Below are 27,565 nucleotides of genomic sequence, written 5' to 3'. Positions count from 1 at the left end.
CAAAAATTCCATGTTTTACAGTCGATAAAATTTTTATTGCCAAATTCCATGATTCCGTAAAAAAAATTCAATTTTGCAGAAAGCATACGGCCCTAGTTTTAGGATTGTAAAAATCTAAAGAAAGCCGAGCCGCATCTCCCGTAGTGTGCTATGTTAACCCAACTCCATGTGTTTGTCTACACAGAGGGACTTAGTGGGCCACAGAAACATCGTCGGTTTCCTGGACTCCAGCATAACTTCAGTTGGAGCTGGCGATGTGTGGGAAGTCCTAATCTTAATGGACTACTGTCGAGGTAAATCTACGCTCCTCTACCACTTCCTGTCTCTACTGAATTCAGAGTTCCATTACATTCTCTTACTCGCTGGATCCTGCTCAGTTTTGAAGCTCTATAGATACACTGCTGACAGCCATCCTAGTCAACTGAGCTCAAAACGATGCACAACTGAGTGGTGTTACTTGTAGAAAAAGCTTCATTCTTCCTACCAGGAAATAACATTAATAAACAAGTTCCCAGTCAAGCAGGATTTGAGTCAAAGTGCAGTGCAGGAGGAATAGAGGTGACAATGGAATTGAATTGATACCTGTGGATTTTTTTGGGGCACCTTTTAGGTATCGGATCAACACAGTTGTGGTTGTTATAAATAGGGCTGCAACTGATTGATAATCCTTTAATCTGAGGATTATTCTTGATTAATCAGATCAAGAAGAAACATAAACCGTGTCATCGTAACATCGTCATCACGCCAGGTCATAGAAAGTATTGTTGCTGCTGCTGCACTTTAGCCAACATTAATGTAGGATAGCACTGTTCACAGCAAGTCTTTTGTATAAACATGAATGGTGTTTTACTTAATATTTAATTAAATCATTATAAAATATTGCGTCTGAAGTTATCTCGTGCTATTGGCACCAATGCTAACATTGTGCTGATGTAAAAGTTTACATTAACAGAACAGCTCTACCGCCTTCTGCACAGGAATGTTTTCTTCCCAGATGCTCAGTCAGGCATGCTCGTTATTCTACTGTAGAAAGCCGGGTTGATTGTGCATAGCGTGGGAAAAGACATATGAATATGTAACAGAGGTGCAAAATGAGCCAAGAAGTGAACAAAACTAGCAACATTTTCCTTTTGAAAGATCGTGCCTTTCATAGAGGCATAGCAGTAGCCATTAGCCGTGTCCATCTTTGTCGTTGAATGTCAGCTGACCTATGTGGACTCTCGGTTGACCTATTGTGTCTCCTGTAGGCGGACAGGTCGTTAACCTAATGAACCAGCGGCTACAGACGGGCTTCACCGAGGCCGAGGTGCTGCAGGTGTTCTGCGACACGTGCGAGGCTCTGGCCCGCCTCCACCAGTGCAAGACTCCAATCGTCCATCGAGATCTCAAGGCACGTCTCCCAGCACATGTCCAAATATGCATGTACTACTAACTACTAATCCGTTACGACCCCTCTATAAGTCACGGCATATACCTTAGTGTGGCGCACACAGCCATCAGATTGTGCACCACGGCAACTATCTGATGGAAATGTATTGTGACGTTCTTGTTCAGCTCTGGCTCTACCAGCCCTGATCACTCTCCTCATCTCCGCTCCGTGTAGGTAGAGAATATTCTTCTGCACGACCGGGGACACTACGTGCTCTGTGACTTTGGCAGTGCCACCAACCGCTTCCAAAACCCTCAGACAGAGGGGGTGCCGGTGGTGGACGAGGAAATCAAAAAGTGAGGGTTCCTGACAACATTGAAACTGAAACGCATTCTTTTATTTTATTTCACTAAAATGTATAAACTAATTTATGTCTACCAACCACTACTTGTACAGGTACACTACTTTGTCATACCGTGCTCCAGAGATGGTCAACCTCTATGGTGGCAAGGTCATCACAACTAAAGCGGACGTTTGGGTGAGATAGACTGTTATTTGTGTGTATGTTATATGATGATTGTAGGACCGTGATGTCACCGGGATATTGATAATGGCGTGTGTTAGCAAGCACTGATTTGCTGGAGTCGAGGCTATTTAATGTGTGTTGTTGATCTCTTCTTGTGTGTGCAGGCCATGGGTTGTCTGCTCTATAAGCTGTGCTACTTCACGTTGCCCTTTGGGGAGAGCCAAGTGGCCATCTGTGACGGCAGCTTCACCATCCCGGACAACTCCCGCTACTCCCAGGACATGCACTGCCTCATCAGTGAGTTACCATGCTCCCCAGAATATACTCACTGTCCTACTGATGTGTGCGCCATGTGTGTGTACGTGTGTGTGTGTGTGTGTGTGTGTGTGTGTGTGTGTGTGTGTGTGTGTGTGTGTAAACAACCCTGTCAATGTTGTTTTCTCAGGATACATGCTGGAACCTGACCCAGAGAAGAGACCAGATATCTACCAAGTATCCTACTTTGCCTTTAAGCTGGCTCGACGAGAATGTCCGGTCCAAAATGTACATGTAAGTCACCGTTGTCTACGGCGACAGGATTGACATAAATGGAATATGCCGTACCTCACATGAAGCATCTTTAATTGCATTGTGTTGTTTTTGCAAAGGAACAACAGTCTAGAACAAAATGACGTCGGATCGAAGCTAAACGTTCTGGCTTTGCCACTTGGCTGCCTTCCATTCCCCCGGCAGGGCCCTTCCTTTCTAATGTATTGACACGGCTACATCAGCACTCACTCCTCTGATTCAGCACCTTTCCCACCAAGCAGCATTCAAGTGGAATCCGTGGAAGCTGCAGCCACGATGCTTGGAATATTTCTCACTGCCTCACTGCTATCAGTTTAAAAAAAGTGAAACTCTTTGTTTGATGATGCTTTCTCGTCTGAAAATTGCAACTTTTTTTGCCGTCTTAGAATTTGCCCATTCCTGCAAAACTTCCCGAGCCAATCAGAGCCAGTGAAGCTGTGGCCAAAAAGAGTCAAACCAACAAAGCCAGGTGAGTGAGGAGCGAAGCTTTTTGAGTCCCCCCCCCCGTCGATAACGATAACAATCTGTAATCTGACTTTAGCCTCGACTCTCTCCCTTCCCTCTGTCAGACTCACAGACCCCGTTCCCACCATGGAAACCTCCATTGCACCTCGGCAGCGGCCCAAGGCTGGCCAGGCCCAGCCCCAGCCTATATCAGGCATTCTGCCCATCCAGCCAACCCTCACCCCACGCAAGAGACCCAATGTGGCCGCAGGAGCGTCCCAGGCTGTGGGTAAGGCTCGCCCTGTGCTAAGTCTGTGTTGCAAGGCAGGAGCATCCCAGGCTGTGGGTAAGGCTCGCCCTGTGCTAAGTCTGTGATGCAAGGCAGGAGGCAGGAGCGTCCCAGGCTGTGGGTGAGGCTCGCCCTGTGCTAAGTCTGTGTTGCAAGGCAGGAGCGTCCCAGGCTGTGGGTGAGGCTCGCCCTGTGCTAAGTCTGTGTTGCAAGGCAGGAGCGTCCCAGGCTGTGGGTGAGGCTCGCCCTGTGCTAAGTCTGTGTTGCAAGGCAGGAGGCAGGAGCGTCCCAGGCTGTGGGTGAGGCTCGCCCTGTGCTAAGTCTGTGTTGCAAGGCAGGAGCGTCCCAGGCTGTGGGTGAAGCTCGCCCTGTGCTAAGTCTGTGTTGCAAGGCAGGAGCATCCCAGGCTGTGGGTGAGGCTCGCCCTGTGCTAAGTCTGTGTTGCAAGGCAGGAGCATCCCAGGCTGTGGGTGAGGCTCGCCCTGTGCTAAGTCTGTGTTGCAAGGCAGGAGCGTCCCAGGCTGTGGGTAAGGCTCGCCCTGTGCTAAGTCTGTGTTGCAACAAGGCTAAAGGCAGCTTAGTGCCTCACTAAGTGGTGACAGAAGCCCGAGTGTGACTCCTGGTAACGATATACTCCGAGGAACAGACATCTTGTACTGAGCTCAAGCATTTGGCTGAAATAGCAAGGCCTTGTAAGCCCAGTGGTCCAGTTAGCCCAAGGCTTTTAATTGTCTTTTAATGAGCCTTTGACACCCACAGTATCGCAGGGCTGTCCAGTCTGCGGCCTACTTGTAACAGACATGGAGGATGATTTTGCTGTTGATTATAGACGGTTTTCACAGAATTGTCTGTCCTACTCTGCTTCTTTTTTTGTTCCACCCCCCTGTCCATAGCAAACACTGTATATATGTATGTATGTGTATATATGTGTGTATGTATATAATATATACCAAATATATTTATACAACAGGTAGTTCCGGCCGGGCAATTTGATTGGACAAGAGGGATCCTACCAGTGCCAATAATCAACAAAACGCTTCACAGCTGTAGAGTAGACAGTAGTAAAGTAGACAGCCTGCAGTTAATTAGGCTACATTTTCGGCAAAGCAGAAAGCTGAGGGAACTATTTTTGTTGGCGGAGGAATAAATAGAGAAATCATATATTTCTCAGCTTTTTGTCATTTTTTTAATCAGCTTTGTTTAATAGAACTGTACTGTACACTCGAGGTCGTGCTGTTGTTGTCTAATATCGGCACTGCTGTGATTATCTTCGGCACTCGGCCTGCGGCCTCGTGTCTACGACCGAATCACAGCAGTGCCGATATTAGCCAACAACAGCACTCCCTCTCGTGTGATATTGCTTAAATATATATATATATATATATATATATATATATATATATATATATATATATATATATATATATATATATATATCGGAGTGAAAAACTTTGTTTTTTGTCAGTGGATTAAACAAGGAAATATAGCAGAACATTAGCCAGCATAATCACTTATTGAAAGACTCCATCTTTCTTGTGGATGTGTGTGTCTTTGTTTCAGCTCAGCTGATGGAAGCATGCATGATTCACATTTTGTGTTTTGCAACATTTCAGGAATGTGTGTAAATTGACAGTTTGATGGAACCATTACTGGTTACTGTCTGTTAAATGAATCCTTGGTATTGTTGGGGAATGCTAGTAGGCTTTTGATCAAGTTATCAGAAACGTGGTGGCATGGTGGAAAACATGTTACAGATTTGATGTGGTAAATGGTAGTTGTGTTCGCTTCTCTTTTGTGCCATCGGTTTTAACCCAAGAAGGCAGTCAGTCATTCGTCCTCTTTGCTCCCTGCCAGGTGTTGGGATCGGTGTCCCGCCTCCGGCTGCTGCTGCCGCCCAACCTGCTGCACAGGCTGTAGCCCAGCCAGCTCAGCCCGCCCCCATGCAGCCACAGGCCACGCCCCCCGTGCAGCCACAGGCCACGCCCCAGCATCAGCAACAGCAGCTCTTCTTGAAACAGCAACAAGCCCAAGCCTTCTTTAACCCACAACAGACCAACCAGCAGGTGGGCATTCTGGCAGAACATAATACACCCCCCCCCTCCCCCCATGAGAGAGAGAGAGAGAGAGAGAGAGAGAGAGAGAGAGAGAGAGAGAGAGAGAGAGAGAGAGAGAGAGAGAGAGAGAGAGAGAGAGAGAGAGAGAGAGAGAGAGAGAGAGAGAGAGAGAGAGAGAGAAATATCTATTCATATGTAATTTCACTATCCATTAATCCGTGAACATTGAAAGTTTATTCCCCCCTTGATCATTCCCTTATTTTTTTATTATTCCCCCCTTCTTTTCCCCACATTTTCTCCACAATTGTACTTGGCCAATTTTTTCACCTGCTGCCCCGGTCGCTGCTCCACCCCCTCTGCCGATCTGGGAAGAGCGATAGACTAGCACCATGCTTCCTCCGACACATGCACAGTTGCCAGCCGCTTCTTTTCACCTGACAGCGGGGAGCTTCACCAGCAGGACGTAGGGAGCTTCACCAGCAGGACGTAGCACGTGGGAGGATCACGCTATTCCCACCAGTTCCCTTCCTGCACCGAACAGGCGCCCCGACCGACCAGAGGAGGCGCTAGTGCAGCGACCAGGACACATAACCTCAATCCGGCTTCCCACCCGCAGACGCAGCCAATTGTGCCTGTATGGACGCCCGACCAAGCCGGAGGTGACACGGGGGCGCGAACCTGCGACCCTTGGGTTGGTAGGCAGGGAATCTACTGCTACACTACCCGGACGCCAATTCCCTTTATTGTTTTTGCCTGAACTTGTTTCTGGTCTCATTTCAAATCTTGTCTGCTCAAAATTGCTGATAGGATCAGCATAGTGAGAAATACTAGACCAGACTTGTGTATTTGTGTTCCTCTGGCTCTCAGCAGACTGTGTATTTGTAACATTGGTTGTGAGCAGCTCTTGACCTACGTCGCTGTCGCATCATCTGTTCTCACCCTCCCTCCCCTACTTTCTTTCTCTCTCCATCTCTCTCTCTCTCTTTCTCTCTCTCTATCTCCCCCCCCCCCCATTAAATAAGGTAGAAAATAAGCCCTACAAATAATTCCATAAGAGACTGCTGTGCTTGTCAAAGAGCAATAAATCATGATAAACTGGGCCAAACTATTAATGGCAACTTGGATCATTGGCTGTGTATGTGTCTGTGTAGCATCAGCTTGTACAGAGCCTCCAGCAGCGCAGGCATTCAGCTCCTCAGGCATCTGCCCTACTGCAGTCCAAAGCTAAGCCCGTTCCTCCAGTTGTTAACCTGCAACACCAGCAGCCAGCCAGCCCTGCAGTGTTCGTAGCCCCCATGCATGAAACGGCAGCTCCCCATCTGACTCCCATCCCGGAGTCTGAGCCAGAGGCCACGGTAACCTCCCTGCGCACGCTGCCGTCTGCCGCTCTTTGGGTCAGGGTTGCTTGCTGGCTCCTCCCTTTAATGAATCAAACTCAAATATTCCTGCTTTTCTTTTGCACCGGGAAAGTGGTATTGATCTCTCACACAATATATCAACTTCTTTTCAGGATTGTGAACACTCGTATAATGATGCCTCCTGTAGGGATTTACTGTCCAATGATTAGACAGACCAGATTGCTGCCTTGATGACGAAATCACCTACTTCTTTGCACCATTTCTCTCAACTAATCAAAATGATTATTTCTTAGTTGGTTGACTATATATTTTGGAAAAGCCTAGGCTTAATGGTTTGTTGGGACTCCTGAATCATTGGGTTTTTTCTCTTTCTGTCTAATCTCTTTTTCTGGGATGTACTCTTCCCTTGTCCATTACTTTTTTCTCTCATGTTCTCATGGCCTTATGGTTTTGGAGGAGTTGTTAAGTCATCGTCTTAAGAAAACATCTTTTTCTCTCTCTGATTTCCTGGGATCTTTGTATGCAGTGAACAGATAACTGTACCTTCTCTGTTGGCATCAAGTGCACGATGCTCCATTGGCCCCCTCATCCTCACTCTGTGTCTTTTCCCCTCCTACAGACCGTCGGCAGAGCGCTCCACAAAGTGGGCTCTCTGACGCCCCCCTCCTCCCCAAAGATGGCCCCCAAGGGTGGCCACAGGCGCATCCTGAGCGATGTCACTCACAGTGCCGTGTTTGGGGTCCCGGTCAGCAAGTCCACGCTGCTCCTCCAGGCGGCCGCGGCCGAGGCCAGCCTCAACAAGTCCAAGTAAGCGGAATGAACTCCTCTCAATGATCTGAGGGGATCAACTGTCCATTCATGGCACTAAGTGAGCTCCGCGGGGCAATAAGACAAGTCCATTCATACCACAGAGGACCCCAGCGGAGAATAAATGACCCTTTTATAGCCCAGAGAATCCAGCACAGGAAGAATCCCTCCATTCAGTCCACAAATAACTCTATGGACTATTCATTCACTCTTATTTGCATACATCAGTAGGCCAGTAGGCATGATGGCACCCATGACGAAATGACGTTCTAATCTCTCCTATAACCTTGTGTATGTGTGTGCCTCTGCGTACTGTAGATCAGCCAGCACCACCCCTTCGGGCTCCCCCTGCTCCTCCCAGCAGAACGTGTGCCAGTCAGGTGAGGGCGGCAGCCCCTCGGCCCCCCCTCCCGGCACCAGCGCCCAGCCCAGCTGGAACCCCTTTGGCGATGACAACTTCTCTAAGCTTACAGCCGAGGAGCTGCTCAACAAAGACTTTGCAAAGCTAGCAGAGAGTAAGAGCACCCGTTCCCAATGCATAGGCATACCTGCAGCGTCTGTACTGTGTTAGACGCACCTGTGATCTCAAACGACTCGCCACTAGTTGTTGCTTTCTTTGTGCACACAGCAGCTAAACCAGGAGAGAAGGCCACAGGCTCCAATGAAAATCTCATTGCAGGGCTCAATGCTTTCCCAGGTAGGGCTGCCATTTGCATTATATGCAATCTTTTTCCTTACTGCCGTTCTGTCTCTTTGCTCATACCAATCTGCTATCTGTACATATTTCCCTGGAGGCTTTATGCATATGCATTCAGCGTTTGCTTTCCCCTGCTGTGCACAGCTTCCATTCCTCTTGGATGATGTAACAGTTGTCGAGTGGACATTTCTCTCAATAATCGAGCCACTTCAATTATTTCATTTTGAGACAGGGAAATGCCGTCACTGTGCCGTATTGTGTGTTTTCTAATGCGTTGTCGGAGTTGTTATAGCTTAGCCTATGTTCCTTTCTGTCTCCTGTAGTCCCACCTTCTCTCTTCCTCTGTTCTTAACCTTCTCATGTTCCTTCTTCTGTTCTCTCTCCCTCTCGCTGTTTTCATCCTCTGTGCAATGTTAAGCTGAAAGATCTGCTGACATCCTGGCTTTGGATGCAGGTTCAGCCTTGTTGAGTGTCCCGGACCCTTTTAATGCCCTGTCTGACACCCCAGGTAATTGTCTTGCCTCCACATGAAACAATATGAACCATGCCTTTGGTTCACTAACACCTTGAGCTCTTGGAACAAAATGTATTCCTAGGACGTACTACAAGCCACTTTATTTATTTTATGAATTAATGAATTCATTTTATATTTGTGACATTTTATGGTTTTTGATCTTAACACATTTGTGTCTTGTTGACATAGCAGACAGCCTCACAGTGGTTCCTTGTTAGTTTTCATGAATAGACACCGTAGCTCAGTGGTTCGCAACCTTGGGGTCGGGTTGCCAGACTTTATTCATTTATTTATTTGAGGGGGAAAACTCCACACAGTCAGTTTTCTGAGAATAAAGTCAGAATTCCGAAAATAAAGTTAGAAAACTTCTGAGATTAAAGTCAGAATTAGTAAGTAAAAATTCTGAGGGGGAAAAAAGTCAGCATACTATTATTACATTTGACATCATTGATGATGTCAGTGATGACATTACCGATGTTTGAATTTCTGGGGTCCGTAGATTTTTGTGACGTCAAATTGGGGTCACAAGCCAAAAAAGGTTCGGAACCCCTGCCGTAGCTACAGCCACGTTCTTATTTGCAGATCTGTGCTTTCACTGTTGCCTGGTCACTTCAAGGATAAATACTCCTTTGTTAATTGGATTGCCATACTGCTGGAGGGGCCTGCTTATACGCGCCACTTAGAACAAGGGTAAAGTGTTACGCTTATCTTCAGCCCAGGTTGCCACTCTCTGTTGTTTCTCGATTAAATGCTGACCCGGCCATTTATGCTCGCCTCCATTAGCCTTTAGCCCTTTCACAAATGCGAGCTTCTTAGCACTTTAACCCGGGGAGTCGACCCGTCACTTGTCTGTGTAAATTTACTGAATAGGGACTGAACTGTGATGATCAAATGTTGAGGCCGTTACATAATCAGGGTGTGGTTAATCTGATCTGTCTCCTCCCTAAGCTCTCCCTCCCTCCCTCCCTCTCTCTCCCTCCCTCCCTCTCTCTCCCTCCCTCACCCCTCTCTCTCCCTCCCTCTCTCTCCCTCCCTCCCTCTCTCTCCCTCCCTCACCCCTCTCTCTCCCTCCCTCCCTCTCTCTCCCTCCCTCTCCCTCCCTCCCTCTCTCTCCCTCCCTCACCCCTCTCTCACTCACTCAAATAGGCCATGCACAAGCAAACACGTTCAGACTTTTGCTGATTGGGCAGCAGAGACTCAGAGAGCTTTGAGTGCTCCCAGCACAGTTGTTCAGCGTGCTCATGTGCAGCAGGAGGTTTTTGTGTCGACAGGTCAGGAGTTTTACACAAAACCGCAATTGGGATAAGGAAGACGCTATTGGAATTCAAAGAAGAAGTTATATATTTAAAAAATACGGTTCAGTGAAAGTTGCATTTCGAATATCCCATATGCCAGGGCTATTCAACTAAATTGTTCAGGGGGCCACATTGTCAGAAACCTAAGGGGCCGGACCGTTCCCCGAGCCATTATATGTACACTTGACACGCGCCACCACATTTTCGCAGCCGCGCTGGAACTATTATTAAGTAGGGGGTGCTGTAAGGAATGGTCGACGGGCAGCGTCGACGAAAATTTTATGTTTTTGGGACTTTTATCCATATTTAGAAGAATATTTAATTTTAAATTAACATTAGGATTATACTGTTGTGATGTCATTATTCAGTATCTTCTCCTTTTCTCACTCACTTTCATGTAACCACCTGCTCTCCCTTTAGTGATCACATCGCCATCATCTGAAAAACATTAATATTGCACCTTTCTTGGGGCTACACCACAGCATCTCCTGAAAAACATTTATAGTGGATCTGACTTGTTTAGTTCACTTTAGCTAGATCACATCTGAAAAACAACCAGTCGGGTGTAATAAGTAAATGAGGTTTAATTGTAAAAAATATAAAATATATATATATATATATATATTTTTTTTTTTGGGAACTCATCCGCGGGCCGGTCGGACTTGATTGGCGGGCCGGATTCGGCCCGCGGGCCGCCAGTTGAATAGCCCTGCCATATGCATTCTCCATTGAGTTTACATTACAGGAGGAATGAGCTCTTTGTCTTTTAGGATGTAACCGCTTTTCATCAGTGTTGACCTCTTTCCTGTAGTGAAGGGGGCAAACATCTGCTGTGCCATTTTCTGACCCCCCCCACACATTCCCAGCATCAGATCTCTCCCATATTTTGCCCCATAGCAGTCGCCTGTAAGTATGAGCTGCAGAAAGAAAGCAAATAACCTGCATGGACCTGGTTTGACCTAACCCGATTATGATGACGAGTAATAATATGGCCTAATATAGCAAGCTAGGGTTTTGGGGTGCTTTGCCTGTGATGAAGTTTCTGGCACACAGAGTAAAGCCCCACTTAACAGGGATGTCCTCTGCTCATCTGTCAACACTGGTCCAAAAATGAATAGTTGAGTGGGATGGCATGTGGAAGCGACAGTGCAGTGGAGCAGTGTATGTCTGTCGTGAAAGAAGCATATTATGCTTGTTTGTCTTCAACTACGGTAATGATCTGCTATTGCAGTTTGTGAGTTCTTCCCGCACTCTTCAAGGGGAGTGTGTTTCCATTCTCACTTCTCCGTTTCTTTTGGTTTGGCATGGTAACATTGCTGGTAAAGGCCAGCAGAGTTTTTGTCTGTTGAAAGCATGGGATTTCATTGCACTGCTTGATCTTGGAGTGTGCGACTGGTTGGCAGAATGAAACGAACCAACTTTCTATGCTCATGCAGCCAGCCACATTGTTATAGCTTTATTAACCTTGCAAGTCATCAGATTCTCAGGAGTCATTTGTGAATGGAAAGTTAATGTTCAAAATAGGTGGTCTTGTTACATCACCTCCTGGTTTTGTGTTTCCCAAACATATTACTTCCCGTTTAAAAATGCAGGCCATGTAGGCTACTACTGTAGATATCGCTTACATCGGACCTAAATTATTCCTAACACAAAGGTAGTCTAATTTATTTGGATGAAATGGAATATTTTCTCCCGCTCTCTTTTCCTTCTCTGCTCTCTTCCCACTCGTCGTCAATGCAAAAATCTTCCCTCTCTCTTTTTGTCTCTCTCTCTCTCTTGCCATCCATCCATTTCCTCCCGTCTCGCTCTCTGGCTCGCCCACAGAGAAGCTGATCGAGGGATTGAAGTCCCCAGAGACTTCTCTGCTGCTGCTCCCTGACCTCTTACCCCCGCCCGACCCCTTCAGCAGCTCTGCAGAGAGCTCCACCAATGGTACAGGCTCTTCTTGTCCCCTGCTTGCTTTGCCCTACGACTACCCCGCATGCGTCTTATTACTTCCCTCCCTTCTTCTCTTCCTGTCTCTACCTATGAGTGATGATGAGTTTTGTGGCCATGAAGTCAGAAAGACCTGCTGGAGAAAGGAGCCTGGAAGGCCTGCATCTCTGTAACACCTGTTTATCATTTCTTTTATCTGACCGTCCTTTCCTCCTCTCTTGTTTCTGTGTAGCGAAGGCAGAGGCGTGTGTGGATTCCCTGATTCCTGGTTTGGAAGCCCCCCAGGCCCAGCGACATCCATCAGTCCAACCGGAGCTCATCTCCACCAGCATGCCAGGTTAGTATTCCGGATCACAGAATGGGACATAGTAACAACCAGTGTTGGGGGTAGTAACTCATTACAAAAGTAACATATTACATGTAATATATTACTTTTAGCGGTAACTCAGTAATGATTACCTATAGGATTTCAGTAATATTATACCAGTTACTTTGTCAAGTAACTCAAGTTACAAATTGAGTTACATTTTATTAAATTAAAGCACATATTTAAAAAAGATACAATCATTTCCTAATCAAACTGTCTGTTTTTTATGCAAATAACCACTACAGATGACAATAACAAAGGAAAATAATAACATTTAGAATTTTGGATCGTATACACTGACTTCAAGGCGGTTGACATTATTTTTCGGGATGGTTCCGGGGCGGCGATGTCATTCTGCTGCTGCCGTTGTAACGAGTTACTCTACACAGAAAGTAATATTGTAAAGTAACGTATTACTTTACAATGAAAGTAACTAGTAATATGTAGTATATTACATTTTGAAAGTAACTTGCCCAACACTGATAACAACATACTTCCTTGCAGCATTTGACCATGGAAAAGGAAAAAATAACTTGTCGCCAGTTGAGCTCCATGATCCACCATGTCATTGTTGATACCCATCCATCACTAACGTTTTGAAGCTTTGCCACAAGCTTTACAACGTCAATTACATCATTGTTTTGGTGTGGAAAGCACAACATCATTTATCATGAACCCTCAGCATCATACCAGACCCAAGCTGTCCTGGCAACAGGGCGTGGGCACAAATGGTCCAGCGTGTCCCTCTTCAATATGGCAGGCAGCTACGTCACTGCAATTGCTGTCGGACCTTGAACCAGAGAGGCTTTCTTCAGGGTGAAACGGGAAAACATTGAACAAACTAAACTGTTCATTAGCAATGCTGATCTTGCTCGAAATACACCCACAATCTGCATGCTTCTGTAGTGCTAGTAGGGACCCACAGCTACTGCTGAGCAGTAGAGCGTAGCTGCCGCCTCTGACTCTGACCTTGTATGCTGTGGGTTCCACCAGAGGGAACTTAACACAAAGTTGTATTCCCACCAAGAAAAACAAGTTTTTATGATGATTGTACTGTGTGTGAGCCGGTTAAAACGGTGAACGGCCTGACTAACTAAATGCATTCTCTTCTGCGTCTTGAGCTAACGGTCTTCTCTTCTCTTTACTGTCTTCCTCCTGACCCCCTGGTACGTCTGGCTTTGCTTCATTCCGACTCAGACCCTCTGGCTGGGGAGGACTCTCTGCTGGGCTGCGATCTGTTATCTCACCCCTCTCCTGGAAGCCAGTCTGTCTCTGCTCTCCCCCCCTCCTGCTCCTCTGCTCCTCCTGGCTCCGGCGTCTCCTGTCTGGAAGAGCTGGCCTCTGTACCGCTGCCCCCTGGTCAGCCAGCTTCTGGTAAGACGGTCTCTCTCTGCAACACCGCCTCAGCTAGCCTCATGTCTGCTGGGTGTTTGGACCAATCCAACCAACGCAGACCACAGATCCTCCCCAGCCACCGAGAGCCTGATCAGACACAGGACACATATTTCTATATAATATTATGCACATTGGACACATGTATTGAGACCTTTAACGGACCCTTGACTCATTTGTAGAAGAGCCAACAGCCACATAAAAATGCATGGCTTCAACTGCTGTGACTGCCCCGGCTACAGCTATTTTTAAAAACCACTTTGCACCCTCTTGTTTTTGCTCTATTGCTCTCTTTGGCTGCCTTAACCTTCCCCATCCGTCACTCCTTCGCCCCCTCTTCCTTCACCGCAGACTCTGCTCTCCTCATGTCGGTTGGGGAGAAGGGCACCGAGGACGACTTTGACCCCATCCCTGTGCTTATCTCCAAAAACTCCAATCAAGGTAAGGTTAGCAGAACCCAGAGCGGAGCGCACTCAACTCTCAATGCCTGCTTAGATAAAGCCCGGGCTTTTTACGAGACACACTCCTCCGCGCTCGCGCAGCTGCTGATTCAAAGGTGAATGACGCAAAGCGGCACCTCATTCAAAAGCCCCGGCGCCATAGCTCATCGTGTGACCGGGCGATGTGAGAAATCTTGTATGGGTGTGCTTGTCACATGACGGCTTTTCCCCATCCCATCAAGCTCTCACATTAGTGTGCGTCCTCTCCTTTTGTTCCTCCTAGTGGCAGGGAGGCTCCGCTCCGCAGGTGTTTGGCTCTTTGTAGATTATCTCATGCTTCCAAGTCAGGGCAGGATTGAAAACGATAGAAATCTCCGCCCACAGGTAGCATGTTAGAATGACATTCCCTTTACTCTCTCCCTATAATGATGCAGCTGTATAAAGATGACCCCAGCTCACTCTCTGCCTGTCTCTCTCTCTCTCTTCCTACCCCTGTTTCTCATGCACATCCCTCTGCTCTACCATCCTTTTCCCCCCTCATCTTCTCCATACCGCCTGTGTTAATATTACTTATTCTTTTGCTTGTCTTTCACACTCTTCCCTTGGCTTTTCCATGTCCATCTCTCTCCCTGTCTGTCTGTGTGTCTCTCTCTCTCTCTCTCTCTCTGGCACGTTTCAGGTGGTCACTCGCGCAGCAACAGTGGCAGTTCAGAGTCCAGCATCCCCAACTTGGCCCGCTCCCTTCTGCTGGTGGATCAGCTCATCGACCTCTAGGGGGGTTGGGAGAGGTCGAAGGGGCAGTGTGCAATCATAAACAAGGGGTGGGCGGGGGAGGGGGGGGGGGGATAGAGATGGGGGAAGCAGAGGCACTTAATGTAGCACCTTACAAAGTGAAACTGAGGAGCCCACCATAGCTTGGTGGCCAGTGGAACATTTCTCTTGACGTGCCTCCTCCTCGGCCTGAACTCCATCTCTACTTTGCCTGAAAAGCTGGTTTCAAATCTCTCTGCTGGCCGTTGACATTCCCATGCTGGTAACAATCTGACATTAACCTCCTCAGCACACCATCGTCTGCTTCTGTCCTGGCTACACCATGGTCTCCCTCATGCTTTCCTCATACTACCATTAACACGATTCCCACATTGAGCGCACTGCCATGGTGATCAGCCTCCATTGTATGCATGTGTTGTTGTTACCTTGCTTGATCACAGCTACATTGTGTTCACCCCGTCTGTCCACCTGTCCAGGGTTGAAACGAGCCACCTTCAGGCACGCTCATTTGTGTCAAAGCTTTGAACTATTATTGTAATGTAGGCTTATATATATAGGTTAGCAAAGCTGTTGACCAAGCAACGACGAACCCTGAGTGAACCCATTCAGAGCTGTTGGCACCGATTGAACCATTTTGGCTGTAAACTAAAGATTGGCCAATGATGACAAAATGTAATTCTTGGGCAATCTTGTCGGTTTTCTCAAACTGTTGTGGTTTACTGGCCGTGCTAGTGGAATTATGGCTGCTTTTTTTTTTTTTTTTTATATGTTTTGTTGGGATGTGATCTCAGTGCACGTGCATTCTGCACCATTTAAGGCAGTCAAATCTGTGTAGCTTCTCCAAGATAGATCCGCAACCATGTGTGTTACAGATATTTATTCCGACTGACTTTGTACATACAGTAAGAGATGCAATTTCAGCGTAACTGTTTTGCTGTGACCTCATTCTGACTATTGAGCAGGTGATATTTGCCCTCATCTATCAGTTGTGATTAACTCTTGAAATCATCAAAGTTGTTGAAACCAATGTGAACTTTGTTGACTCATTTGGCTGCATTGCCTTTGGTCGTGGCAGCAGCACATAATCACCCTCAGCGTTATCTACAACACATGGTATATTTACTTTTTATATGGGGCTGAAATGGCCTCTTTACCATCATATCGTGACCTTTGACCCATTGTCAAGATTGACACAGCAAAAATAAAAAAGGGAGTGAAATGATTTGTCTTGTAACAATGCCAAAGTAAGGACAGATTTCATTATTCTGTGTTTTCAAGTTGTACCAGCGATGCCATGTGTTGGTCCGGTCTCAGGGTCCGTGGTCCATGTGTTGGTCCGGTCTCAGGGTTCCGTGGTCCGTGAGGATGATGAGCAGATTTTTTTAGCAGTGTGCTACTACAGAGAGAAGGATGTAGAGTGTAGGTTTGCTGCGGTAGTTTTGTGTAGGTATTATAAGACAAGCTTCACATGATCATGTCCGTTTGTTGTGTGCTCCGTGGCACATGGTCTCCCTCTCCCAGTCACACACCCGCCCCCTGTCTTATCTGGCCAGTCCCATTCATACCACACACCTTGATGTCGCTTGGCCAATGTAACACTCATTTCATTCTGAAAAGATATTCCAAACAACTGCTTTGTACATAAAACCGCTGTTTGAATCCCTTCATTCCCCCCTTGTCAGCACTGGTAAAAGTAGATTTTAACACTCAAGTGTTCAATATTTAAAAGCATTTCATCTATCATGGCGTAAGTGTGACTCTTGATAGTGCTTTAGAACGAATGTATGAAGTGAGTACCAATATGAAAATATATCAAGTTCATCAGTACATATTCTAGAGAAAAAAATATTTCTGTGTATTCTTTATGAAGCTGTATTTAAGAGTGCAAAGATGTTGTCCCTCTCTTTGGTCCAAAGTCATTTTGTCTTATATTTTCCATTCATGTCTAGGATTAAGTAGTCTAGTCCTTTTCTTTTCATGATCATCTGATCAGTAGGTGCAACTTCTGTGCTTGTGACTTACCTCAACTGGGGAAGTATTTTAGGCACCCCATCCCCAGTTCTTTTCACAATGCTGGTGATTTGGTTTTGAAGTCGCATGACCCGAATAGATTTCCTCCTCATCTACAAGATGTCAAACGGAGCTCATGACGGAATTGACTTCCTGATATCTCTGTAGCCCCTTTCTCCCCTTTTAAGTGTTCTTTCTCAATTGGCTGCTGATCAGAAGTAGAGGCTTTTGTGACTCTTACAATCGACATCACACGTCGGACGTCTTTTCGTTCGAGGATCAGCGTTGCAGACGACATATGATCCTCAATTGCTGGAACTTGCTGAAATGCCAGTTAGTTGGATTACATCTTTAATGAAGAAGTCCCAACTAAGTATTACCTCTTCTTTTGGCTTGCCAGGCATAAGTCTCCTTTTAATCTCCATATCGCCATGCTGAATATCAGTTAGTGCACTGAAATTCAAACGGAAGCAGAGCTGTCCGTTTTTCCCTCGTAATACATTCAGTCGTGCACAATTCTTGTTTCCTTATTTTGGAAATGTAATGCACAGATCATAACGCACTACATTTCCATTGAGATGCCACTATTAGTATATGCTTTAAGTTAAAGTTTTTATTTTGTGACATGAGTAATTGATCTTGACACCCCCCCCCCCCCCCTTCCCCTCAATGCCACATATTGTGAACGTTAGTCACAGACATTGATCATACTATAAGAATTGTGTGGTCAATAAAACTATGCCCCCCCCCCCTTTTTTTCCCCCTCTCCAAATAATGTTGTACAGTTACGTCATTTGCATTTTTGGGTATGGCTAACCTATGCAATTCTACAATAATGCTTAAAATTATTCTTAGACACCACAGTGCTGTATCCTGTAGAGTTAGCCTTGCCCGTAGAGTCTTACTTGTGTTGCTGTGTGAAACCAATGTACCTGTTGTGTTGGTTGGGTTAAAACGGTGACAGATATCATTACTTTTGGTTATATCAAACTGTTTGACATTATTTGGAAGCAAATGTCCATATGTCGAAGCAGAATTATTATCCAGTGTGTACTTCTATTTTTATGAATTGAGGAAAAATAGTTAATAAACAAAAAACAAAGAGGGACATTGAATAAAACTCATAAATGTGAATGTAACGTCGGTCTCTTTGGGGTCTTTGGCTCACATATTTTTACACTGAAACGAGAAAGTGCATTGCTGTCTTTGTCGATTGTTTGGAACTTCTATTTCAAAATGTGTTAGTTTTCCTCCTTTTTCTGCGAAGACCTTTTCAGCACACATTTCAGTGCTTTTTCTGCTAAGACCTTTTCAGCACACATTTCAGTGCTTTAAAATGTTATCATTACTGGAAATTGAGCGCGCTCCTTTCTAGCGTTCCCTCGCTGGCTCGCCCGCTGAACTGGCAGTGCTCATTTGTACCGCGCCTGATTGGCTGCTTGCCCTCGGGGTCTCGCCCGCTCAAAGTTGACCAATTGTGAACCACCGGCCGCCCTATCACATTTACATATCTTAGAAAGTACAAACATCATCAGACATCGGGCGTATGTTTCTATGCAGGAAAGTAAAAAGACGGCATAGCAAAGACCTATAACTTTTTTTGAGGCGGTGATACAGAAGTCAACTTTTTGGGCAGCTCTGATGAGAACATTGTAGACACAAAAGATGTGAATAGATGTAGATCAATTTGTTGTCTTGTTGCTGAAAGTGTTGCACAGTTGCATTGCCCCAGAAGTTTCCAGGTGTATCACCCCTTTTACAAAAGAACTTGCTCAGCTGTCCTTTCCTCTGGCTGACTGAGATTTAAAGGAAAATACCAGTGTTTTTGAGGTTTTTGTTCATATCCTTTTCTCCTCTCATGCCTCTATTTTTACATCTATCATTCCTCTACTACTTCAACGCTTCCTGGATGTTGTGTGACATGTCATTTAAAACGACATTTCATCCCACTGCTCATATGATCCCAGAGATAGACTCCATCGAGTATCCCTTTCACAGATATCCTTATCAATCCATCCTTTTTTTAGGCGCCGACTTTTGGTAACTGGCATCGATTTCCTGAATAATTAATGCTTCTGCTTGCACCAATATAGACGGTGTTAAATTGATACCTGTAAACGATTACATGTGCAGTGCTGCTATTAGTTGTTCGGTAGTTGACACTCATCTGTAAGTAATCTTTCAATTAAAGGAACCCTGTTTCAAATAATGTAGAAAAGACGATAAAATGGGCTGGGGATGATTTAAAATGGACGATAGTGTGGTGAAGGAAATGACCCGAGAAGTGAAAAACACTGGTATTTTCTTTTAATGGCTGCAACTAACATCTTCCCAAGAGCTGCCAGTTAACAGCTGCTGTCAACTGCTGAGGTAAGCCTGTCTCTGCTCCTCTGTGTCCACCTGTCTCTGCTCCTCTGTGTCCACCTGTCTGTCCATAACTACATCTGCTGTGACTCCAGTGAAAGCTCTTGCTCCTTGTTTCCACAGACCACCTCACTCCCTCTGAGCTCCTTGTACATGAACAGAATCCATTCCAATCAAAAACCAAAACTGCTGCTGCGGTTGATTCTTTTGACTCAAAAGTACACAAGACATTATTTTTTGAGTAATGGTTGAGTGAAGCTTGAAGGATATAGTTCCAAAATGAATTTGTGGAAACAAGGTTATTTCATGTTGTAGCAGTAGAGCTGGCTAGTCGTATCTGTGCTCTGTAACCTATGTACAGAGTAGAACATGTCTGTATTGTGTTTGTTGTCCTGTGCTGGCTCCTCACTGCTGGGTCATTTTGATTGATTCTTTAGTGGTTAGTAGTACAGATGTTAAGACACTCCATCTGTTTGCCCCTATGTGTTTGTTACTGGGGTTTGATGCTCTGGTAGTTAAATAGGCAGCTGGACCTCAGATGTTTCTGATTCAAGTAAAGTATGGTGAGGTTTCTCGTTAGTGACAATATTTGGATGTTTACTGCCAGACTATTATTTTTGTTCATTTCTCAAATCTATTCCGTTGTCTCTGCTCTCTTCTGCAGAACTGAAAGGCGAGAGTAATGGCTACAGTGTGCTTGGTGAGGGGCGAGAGACTGGACCTCCAGAAGGAGGTTCTCGAGCAGACGATGGCTGTGTTCACTCCAGCGATGAAGATGATGAGGAGGAAACGGAGGAGAAGGAGGAAGCCCAGAAGGAAGCCCAGCGGGACAGGGGAGCCAATGAGAGCCATGCAGTGGCCCATGACTGCAGCGGCTCCAGACCTCTGCTGCTGGACTCCGAGGACGAAGAAGAGCCAGGACCTCAGTTACCCCTCCAACCGTCACCGCACTCCGGCATATTACCAACACAACCATCTCCTACCTTCCAGCAACCTACTCCAAATCATTCCATGCTGGTACCCGAGTCGGCGAGGGGGACAGAGGTCGTTCCGGATGTCTTCTCCAAAGCCCCGTTTCGGATCACACAAGAGGACGCGGCCGACGTGTTTGCCAACGCCCCTTTTCCACGTGCCCCCATTGCAGCTGAGCAGCAGCTGGACGTGTTCCTGCAGGCTCCCTTTGGAAAACGAAAGGAGGCCACGGGAGTCACCAGCATGTCCCCTCAGCCCAAGACCTCATACACACATCCAGCTGTAGCTCATGCTGTCACCCCCGAACAAGGCGTCCTGGGGCAGGTCGCCCCTCAGCCGTTCCGCCCGCAAGCTCTGGCCAAATATTCCCGACACTTTGAGGGACCTGTGCCCCAGCAGCCTGTAGCCGCCCATAGAGTAGTGTCTAACGTGGGCAGGCAAGCTGCCGTGGGGTCGGTCCCTGTAGGACCTCTCCATTCATGGACCTCAGAAGTGAGAGCTGTGGACCCCTTCGTCTCTGCGCCCTTTCACCTCAAGGCCCCTCAAGAAAAGCCCTGAAGGTGCACACAGATCAGGGCAGTAGGCACTAAATGATGCAAACTATAACAGGCGCACTGCATGCTGTCACCAGCGCTGCGGCTGGACTGCAGGCCTGCATGGATCTCATCCTTCACTGGCTCAAATTAGTTGATGGTGGTGGTAGTAGTACAGGGTCATTGTTACACTTGAATGCTGCAGTAGAGTTGACATCAGTTCCCAGTTGCCTTTTATTTTTCTTTGTCATTGTCCTTTAATGTCTTAAGAATGATCATGCATCCTTTGGTACGCACACACAGGAGGTGCTCAAGTTATTTGTTTGTTTTCTTGCCTACCTCAGTTATAGTTTTCTCGTCCGCTCTAAAATATCGCTCCGTGAGGGGACTGAATAAATGATCTGCAGCTTTGGCAGTTATGCTTCTTGGTCATTTTGAGCTTTACTGTGAAACTATTATCTGGCCTGATTATCGCCACATTCACAACATGCACAAGACTCCCATTCCACGGATGTGTGAAAGGGACAGAGAGCACCTATAGTGATATCGCCCCCTGGTCTTTTGTCAATACCATTGTGATATTTTTGTCTCCGTGTGGTTCAGAGGAATTCACCTGTGATGACATCAAACATGATGTGTAAACTGCCTTACTTCGCCTATGTTCTCCAAGACCATTGTTTTGCACCCTTGCAGCTCTTTGCAGTGAGGGTAAAAACAGCATAACACTCAGCCGTACTGTTATTTCTAAGAGTTTGATTAATTAATCAGATGCTGGATAACGACGCATAGAGATTTCCAAGAACCATGATGATTAAAAATGTTACTTTTTTTGTTTCAATCCAAAATGTTTTGTCATGCGTGTTAACTGTTTGTGGTCACTGTCCTCCTGTCCATGAAAATGGAATATCAATGTTTATTCCATGTAACGTGCAAGTTCAATACGTAAATGCTAGTCATGCAGAACACCGTATAATACTTCCTCTGTTATATACATGTAGTCCACACTTGTCTTTGTTCTCTCTGCTCTACAGTACATTATTTGTTATACCTTTACACTCTTACTCCCATGGCAAGCAGCCTACTGTATAGCATCACTTTTGTTACCCTCCTAGCGTTTACGCCACCATTTTATAGCACTTGCAATCAGCACCAAATACTGGTGTACAATTATATACAACTTCCTTTTGCGGTCTACAATATGCACATGCACCAGGACTGTTTTTAAATCAACTCCCCGGTGTTGACCTTTATTATGGATATCTCTGTCAAATCTGAATGTGTACTAACTGTGATTAACTCTGGTAAGAAGCACCTAAAGAGAAGATACATGTGTTAGGCCCTTTAGTAACTTAATGCTTTACTTCAGTTGAGTCACATGACTACAGCACTTGTGCTTAACAACAGTTCCAGTCAGCGATTGTAATTGTGTTATGAATAAGACCTTGAATGGTGATTGGTTCCTTTTGAATAATCTTTGTTTCCATAGCCATATGGAAAATATTGTCTTGCCTTGTGCTTTGTAAAATCCTAAGGCACTTGTTAGTTTCCTCCTTGGCACAATTAAGAATGGGAAACCAACATTTACTTCAACCCAAATTGTAATTCATGCATTCCTCTGTTTAAATCATGTTTTCCTTCTTGAAGTGTACAGTCTTTTATAAATGTTCACTATTCTCACCCAACCTGTACAAATGAAGGTTGCACGTGGTCACTGACACAGTCAGGATTCTCTCAAGAATGTGTTTTGACGATAACACAGCTGTATGAGGTTTATACAAAATGTATTTCGACCAGTGTTGTTGTATAGGAAACTTATGGAGGATTCAACAGCTTCAGATGCTGAAACTGAAAGCACTCATATCGAAATACTTGAGTCATGCTGCAAAGCTTGCCTTTGAAAATCATGTATGTTATAAAAAATATTAAATGAATGTAAAACCGATTTTTGCTGTGACTGACTGCGGGATGCCACAACTCAACTGAGACTATAATTGTTTTAACCACCCAAACTGCTTTGTAGAATTGTTGTTAGTTGCTGGTAAAGTCAGTATAAACTGGTCTTGCTTGACCGGACTATCCTATCTTCTTACCCACAAACAAAATCAACAAATACTACTTATTCATTTTGAAATTCTTAGCTGATGAAAACCGGTGCACAGTTGACTTCACTGCTGTTGACAAAAATGTACTGTAAGTTACTTTGGACAAAAGCAAATGTTATGTGAAGTATCTAGTAAAAACATAGACAAACATACATACCACAAACACACAGCACTTGGCTAGTGGCTGGGGTAATTTCTCATTGGCATTGGTCATTCATTACTCATTAGGTTATGTGGGGCACGGTGGCTCAGTGGTAGAGCTGTCGCCTCGCAGTCAGAAGGTCCTGAGTTCGATTCTCGCCTGGGACACTGTGGGCGCTGTGGTTGTGTTCCCCCCCATATCTTCAGTGCCTACTGCCCAGGTGGGGTATCTCGTCGTAAGGGCCTTTCTGTCTGTGTGGAGTTTGCATGTTCTCCCCGTGCTCCCCCAGGGGGGCTCCTCCGTATATAACCCCCCCCCCCATTAAAAAAACATGCAGAAGATCAGATCGTCATCGTCATCCGACCAGTGACGACAACATCCGAAGTCGGTCCCCGGGCGCTGTACGAGAAAGCGACCACTGCTCCTGGCCTGCCCCCCGGAGGAAAGGACAAAGCCAGGATGGGTTAAATGCAGAGGACAAATTTCACCGGCCACCGTCAGCATGTGTGTGTTGTGGCCCTCCGTGCATGTGTTGATTGTAATCGTGTGACAATAAAGACGGGCTTGTCCGTCTGAAATCGTGTTTAATCGTGTGAATTATGTCATGAGATTCAGGCACCTCTAAAGATTTGTTCGAACTGATCACTACAGAAGCAGTCCATGTACAGAAGAGACAGCTCACTTTAGCTGAACAAAACAAATTGTAAATTTACAATCATTGTGACTCTGAGTGAAGACAGCATAACAGTAGAAACATATTAATGTCACTGCATATAGCCTCAGAACGGTTAATCACTCCATTGATTAAAATAGGGTAGGAACTGAAAAGAAAATACACGAAAGACACGGCTCCTAAAAGGAGTCGGACAGCGGAAATGACTGATCTCTCCGTTCGCGACTCTTTCTTCAGCTAGCTATGTCTTAGAGATAAAGTAATATCTTTTAAAGTTAAATTTTATGGGAAAACGACCACAATCGTGGTTTAATTTGCTACATATTCCTGCTTAAATAGATTTCTTTTGAAATTCTGACCAGAAGTGCAGTTTTTCCCCACGCTCAGTCAGTCTGGATTAACATTGGTGCACGTTTTCGTGAAAGTTAGCTAACGTTACTGTTGACAAACTATGCAATAGGAGGTGAGTTATAACCTTTGCGTTATTGTGGAACCTTACTTGTGCACTGCCGCTGTAAATGTTGCTAGAGCTAACGTAACGATTAACCATTGGCGTTAGCTATGCGCCATCTGTTTCTGAAACACTGAATGCCCGTTCATGCGAGATAACGTTATGTGCTCTTTGTTGCTTTATCTCCGCATGGATTTTGATGGTAAAACTCATGGCCTGAATGATGTTGGTAGGTAACGTGAGCTGCGTTGCCTTTTTTCCTGAGCACGATGGCTACCCAGAGAGTGCTCCCACAAAGCAAAGAGTCTCTCCTCCAGAACTACAACAAGAGACTCAAGGATGATATCAGGTCGATTCTGGACAACTTCACAGAAATCATCAAAACCGCAAAGGTATCATACCCCGCTCTTCCCTTCTCTCTATATACCCCCATACAGTCTCCCGGATGGTAGATAGAATAGGGTTTTTTGGACTTTTTTCCCCTAGAGAATTGATGTACACATTCCTTGTATGTATGAGGTGACAGCCTCGATGCATTCTCATGATAACAACATCAGCCTTCTCTTGTCTCTCTCTGCTCTGTTTTCTCTTGCCCGCCCTCTGCCTGTGGAAGAGTGACAACATCCTTGTAATATTTTGTTGTCTCCAGATAGAAGATGAGACGCAGGTTGCTCGAGCCACCCAAGGGGAGCAAGACCATTATGAGATGCACGTCAGAGCAGCCAACATTGTAAGTATTTGAGTGGCAACAGCAGGGTTCCTACGCAGTTCTGGAAAGTATGGAAAAGTATTAAAATATTAAAAATAACATAATTTCCAGGTCTTGAATAGTTTGGGGGGGAGGTCTGGAAAAGTATGGAAAAATTAAGTGGTTCAGCTATGACACACACGTAATTCTAGCTTTTATGTTGTAGAGCCACTTTGAGTCCACAGTTTGTGTTGATGTGAAGAATAATGTTCAGATAGAGGGATGCTCTCAGCTGTCAGCATGCATTACAAATACCCACCAAAATCACATCCTGTCAAAAATATGGAATTTTAAAAAGGAAAGTGTAGGAATAGGAATCCTGCCAATCATCTCACATATTCTGATATTTGTGGCTATGAAGAACAATCTTCATTCATACGGTGATATGACCTAATTAGCAGGGGCAAGATGTCTATCTGCCTAAATCATATTGAACACCAGACAAAATCTTCAAAACAAATCAAGATCTGGAAAAAGTATGGCATTTTTTATTGAAAATATGTAGGAACTCTGAGTACTCAGTGGAAAAGTTGAGACTAGAGAGGGAGAAGCAGGAGAGAGAAAGATATGTCGTGATCCAATCCTAAACGAGTCACATGTGCTTCCAGAGCCAGGATACTTGACTATGTCTGAAAAAGCAACAGAACAATCATAACCCTGCTTTTCATTTCTACACTTACTACACTTTCCTCTGATCCATGTTGCTGTGCCAGGTGCGTGCCGGCGAGTCCCTGATGAAGCTTGTGTCCGACCTCAAGCAGTTCCTGATCCTGAACGACTTCCCCTCTGTGAACGACGCCATCAGCCTCCAGAACCAGCACCTTCGCTCGCTCCAGGATGAGTGCGACAAGAAGCTCACCTCTCTCCGCGACGAGATCGCCATTGACCTGTACGAGCTAGAGGAAGAATATTACTCCTCCAGGTACAAGTAGGCTCATATTTGCCCCCATCCTGCTGCCCCTCCATAGTCCCATGCCGAGCACCGCGTGCCCTCTTGGCTTTACCATTCACCTCTAAGCCTTATGAATGGTTCAGTTTTGCCCCCATCTCTCTCCACCCAGAATCTCTAGTGTCGTGGTTATCTCACCTTCATTTCTACACGGTACCATCCACCATCCATCAACACACACTGATGTCCATTGAGTGATGCCTGCCGGTGTCGCACAAGACATGATGAAGCTCATCTCACTCATCTCGTACATTCTCACCAATGACTTTTTATATTATAATTGATTAGTTAAGTGCCTTGATTTTGTTTCTGCTCCATAGTGTGTGCCATCATTTTTTCCGTGGTAGACAGCATTAAAGGGGGATACCACTTGTCACCATTTAAGTGTCCTTGAGCCGTACATTAGGATAGGTTAGTGTTGCTTAAATATCATTGTCAGTTTTATCCATGGATGGATCGATAGATGGATGTTACTTATTCATGGCATTTGTGACACAAGGCTTTGGGCTTACTGAAAGGGAGAACTTTACCATATGGGGGAAAAATAGACCTTGAAAGAACAAAACTATATACATGTACAAAATGTTATTTTATAAATGCTATATTAATTTTAAGATTATTTATATATTTCAATTTAAATCATAAATGTAGTGCCCAGTAAGGTCAATTTTGAGTGTGAGATGTAGAAGCGTCTTTGGGGTAGACTGTATAATCACACCTGACTGTTTCCAGTTATTTATTTGAGGTCAAATCTGTAGCTACACAAGTGGAAATTTCCTGCAAAAGCAATTAGGGGTTGACTTTAATATATTCCGTCCTTAACCCTCGTGACCGAACCTGTAACTGTGCAGGCGGTGGCACTGCTGCACTGCACACATTTGTACCTGTGTCAGCTATTTTCATAAACCCACAACATCTAAGGAATAAAGTTAGAAACAAAACCTCAACATAGTAGTTTGTCTAATTTGTTTTTCTGCAAGGAGGATGCACTGAGAAATGTCTGAATCCTGCTTTGAGCATGTCAGCTCTGGGGCTCTGTTCTTCTCTTCTTTCTCCTCCAGCAACTAATCACTACAGAGAACAACAGACATCAACTACTCTGTGTTATCTCACTACTATACTAAGGCGAGGGGTTACGCACGGCTCACAATTGCTGAACTGCCAGTTGACCAGGCAAGCGCTTTGCTCGCTACAAAATATTTCTAGTGTAGTTAATAAACAGCCAATACAGCAGGCATTTCAGGTGTTGTTCTACTGGTTGTGTTCAAGGTTGTCCAGTTTATTTTCCAGATTAAAAAAAAGCTTGCCGGCTTCTATAGGACAGTAGCAGAAGAGCTAAGCTTCTCCTGTTGTTTCCAGTGCTTTTGCATACCCTTCCTGCTTGTGTGTCCTCCTCCTCATACATGTGTCTATGCGCTCTTCTGTACGTGTATGAATGTGCTTATTCTGACTGCAGCTCTTTGTCTGCTCCTCTCTTTCTGTGCTGCGCTGATTCTATGCCTCCTATTGGTTTCTGTTCTGGGAAAGCTACAGTCAGTGGGACAGCACTGACCTGCCCTTGTGCGAGGCCTACCGGCGGAGAGACAGCTGGGCCTCCCCGGGCACCGGCAGCAGCTCTGCCCACGGGGACAGAGAGGATGAGGACGGACCTCCCTCACAGGAGACAAACCCTCAGCACCACCTCAACGGACACGCCACCGCCTCTATAGAGAAGCCATGAAGCTGCAGAAAGTCGGACAGTTTGGCACACAAAACACCTCTACACAGTTTGTATTTTAGTGGTTTGTATCGATCAG

General features: G+C 45.4%; 2 protein-coding genes across 7 annotated transcripts in view; both read left to right on the top strand.

The window, feature by feature from the left end:
* aak1a (AP2 associated kinase 1a) overlaps positions 1 to 22,704 on the top strand; it is a 31,985-nt gene extending 9,281 nt beyond the window's left edge. Inside the window, exons 3-20 of one of the 4 annotated variants that reach the window (XM_083645113.1) lie at positions 185 to 293; positions 1,248 to 1,390; positions 1,604 to 1,725; positions 1,826 to 1,907; positions 2,060 to 2,192; positions 2,341 to 2,444; positions 2,849 to 2,931; positions 3,032 to 3,195; positions 5,050 to 5,258; positions 6,401 to 6,604; positions 7,227 to 7,414; positions 7,733 to 7,929; positions 8,043 to 8,111; positions 8,530 to 8,619; positions 12,088 to 12,192; positions 13,420 to 13,596; positions 13,966 to 14,055; positions 19,864 to 22,704. In XM_083645113.1, the coding sequence (XP_083501239.1) occupies positions 185 to 293; positions 1,248 to 1,390; positions 1,604 to 1,725; positions 1,826 to 1,907; positions 2,060 to 2,192; positions 2,341 to 2,444; positions 2,849 to 2,931; positions 3,032 to 3,195; positions 5,050 to 5,258; positions 6,401 to 6,604; positions 7,227 to 7,414; positions 7,733 to 7,929; positions 8,043 to 8,111; positions 8,530 to 8,619; positions 12,088 to 12,192; positions 13,420 to 13,596; positions 13,966 to 14,055; positions 19,864 to 20,729 (3,135 nt within the window). In that variant the 3' untranslated portion in view covers positions 20,730 to 22,704. The remainder of the gene's footprint in view (positions 1 to 184; positions 294 to 1,247; positions 1,391 to 1,603; positions 1,726 to 1,825; positions 1,908 to 2,059; positions 2,193 to 2,340; positions 2,445 to 2,848; positions 2,932 to 3,031; positions 3,196 to 5,049; positions 5,259 to 6,400; positions 6,605 to 7,226; positions 7,415 to 7,732; positions 7,930 to 8,042; positions 8,112 to 8,529; positions 8,620 to 12,087; positions 12,193 to 13,419; positions 13,597 to 13,965; positions 14,056 to 19,863) is intronic. The other 3 variants (XM_083645115.1, XM_083645114.1, XM_083645116.1) reach the window with 3 other exon arrangements.
* A 1,118-nt stretch (positions 22,705 to 23,822) lies between these two features.
* med22 (mediator complex subunit 22) lies at positions 23,823 to 27,565 on the top strand. Of its 3 annotated transcripts, none has more exons than XM_083645136.1 (5): positions 23,823 to 24,084; positions 24,354 to 24,464; positions 24,722 to 24,802; positions 25,534 to 25,742; positions 27,297 to 27,565. In XM_083645136.1, the coding sequence occupies exons 3-5, from the start codon at positions 24,779 to 24,781 to the stop codon at positions 27,487 to 27,489; spliced, it is 426 nt and encodes a 141-aa protein (XP_083501262.1). In that variant the 5' UTR covers positions 23,823 to 24,084; positions 24,354 to 24,464; positions 24,722 to 24,778; the 3' UTR covers positions 27,490 to 27,565. The 3 variants fall into 3 exon arrangements, with proteins under 3 accessions (XP_083501262.1, XP_083501261.1, XP_083501263.1); XM_083645135.1 differs by having other exon boundaries at positions 24,306 to 24,464; positions 27,297 to 27,562; XM_083645137.1 differs by lacking the exon at positions 27,297 to 27,565 and having other exon boundaries at positions 24,306 to 24,464; positions 25,534 to 26,705.

Source organism: Poromitra crassiceps (genome assembly GCF_964638095.1).
Source record: "Poromitra crassiceps genome assembly, chromosome: 10".
NCBI classification, from domain to species: Eukaryota; Metazoa; Chordata; class Actinopteri; order Beryciformes; family Melamphaidae; genus Poromitra; species Poromitra crassiceps.
Note: the sequence above shows the minus strand (reverse complement) of the source record. Positions and strands in the feature narration are given on the sequence as shown.

Coding starts and splice junctions, on each gene's coding strand:
- med22 (XM_083645135.1), top strand. CDS start 24,342: ATGGCTACCCAGAGAGTGCTCCCACAAAGCAAAGAGTCTCTCCTCCAG. Junction 24,465..24,721: donor AAATCATCAAAACCGCAAAG/GTATCATACCCC, acceptor TGTTGTCTCCAG/ATAGAAGATGAGACGCAGGT. Junction 25,743..27,296: donor GAAGAATATTACTCCTCCAG/GTACAAGTAGGC, acceptor GTTCTGGGAAAG/CTACAGTCAGTGGGACAGCA.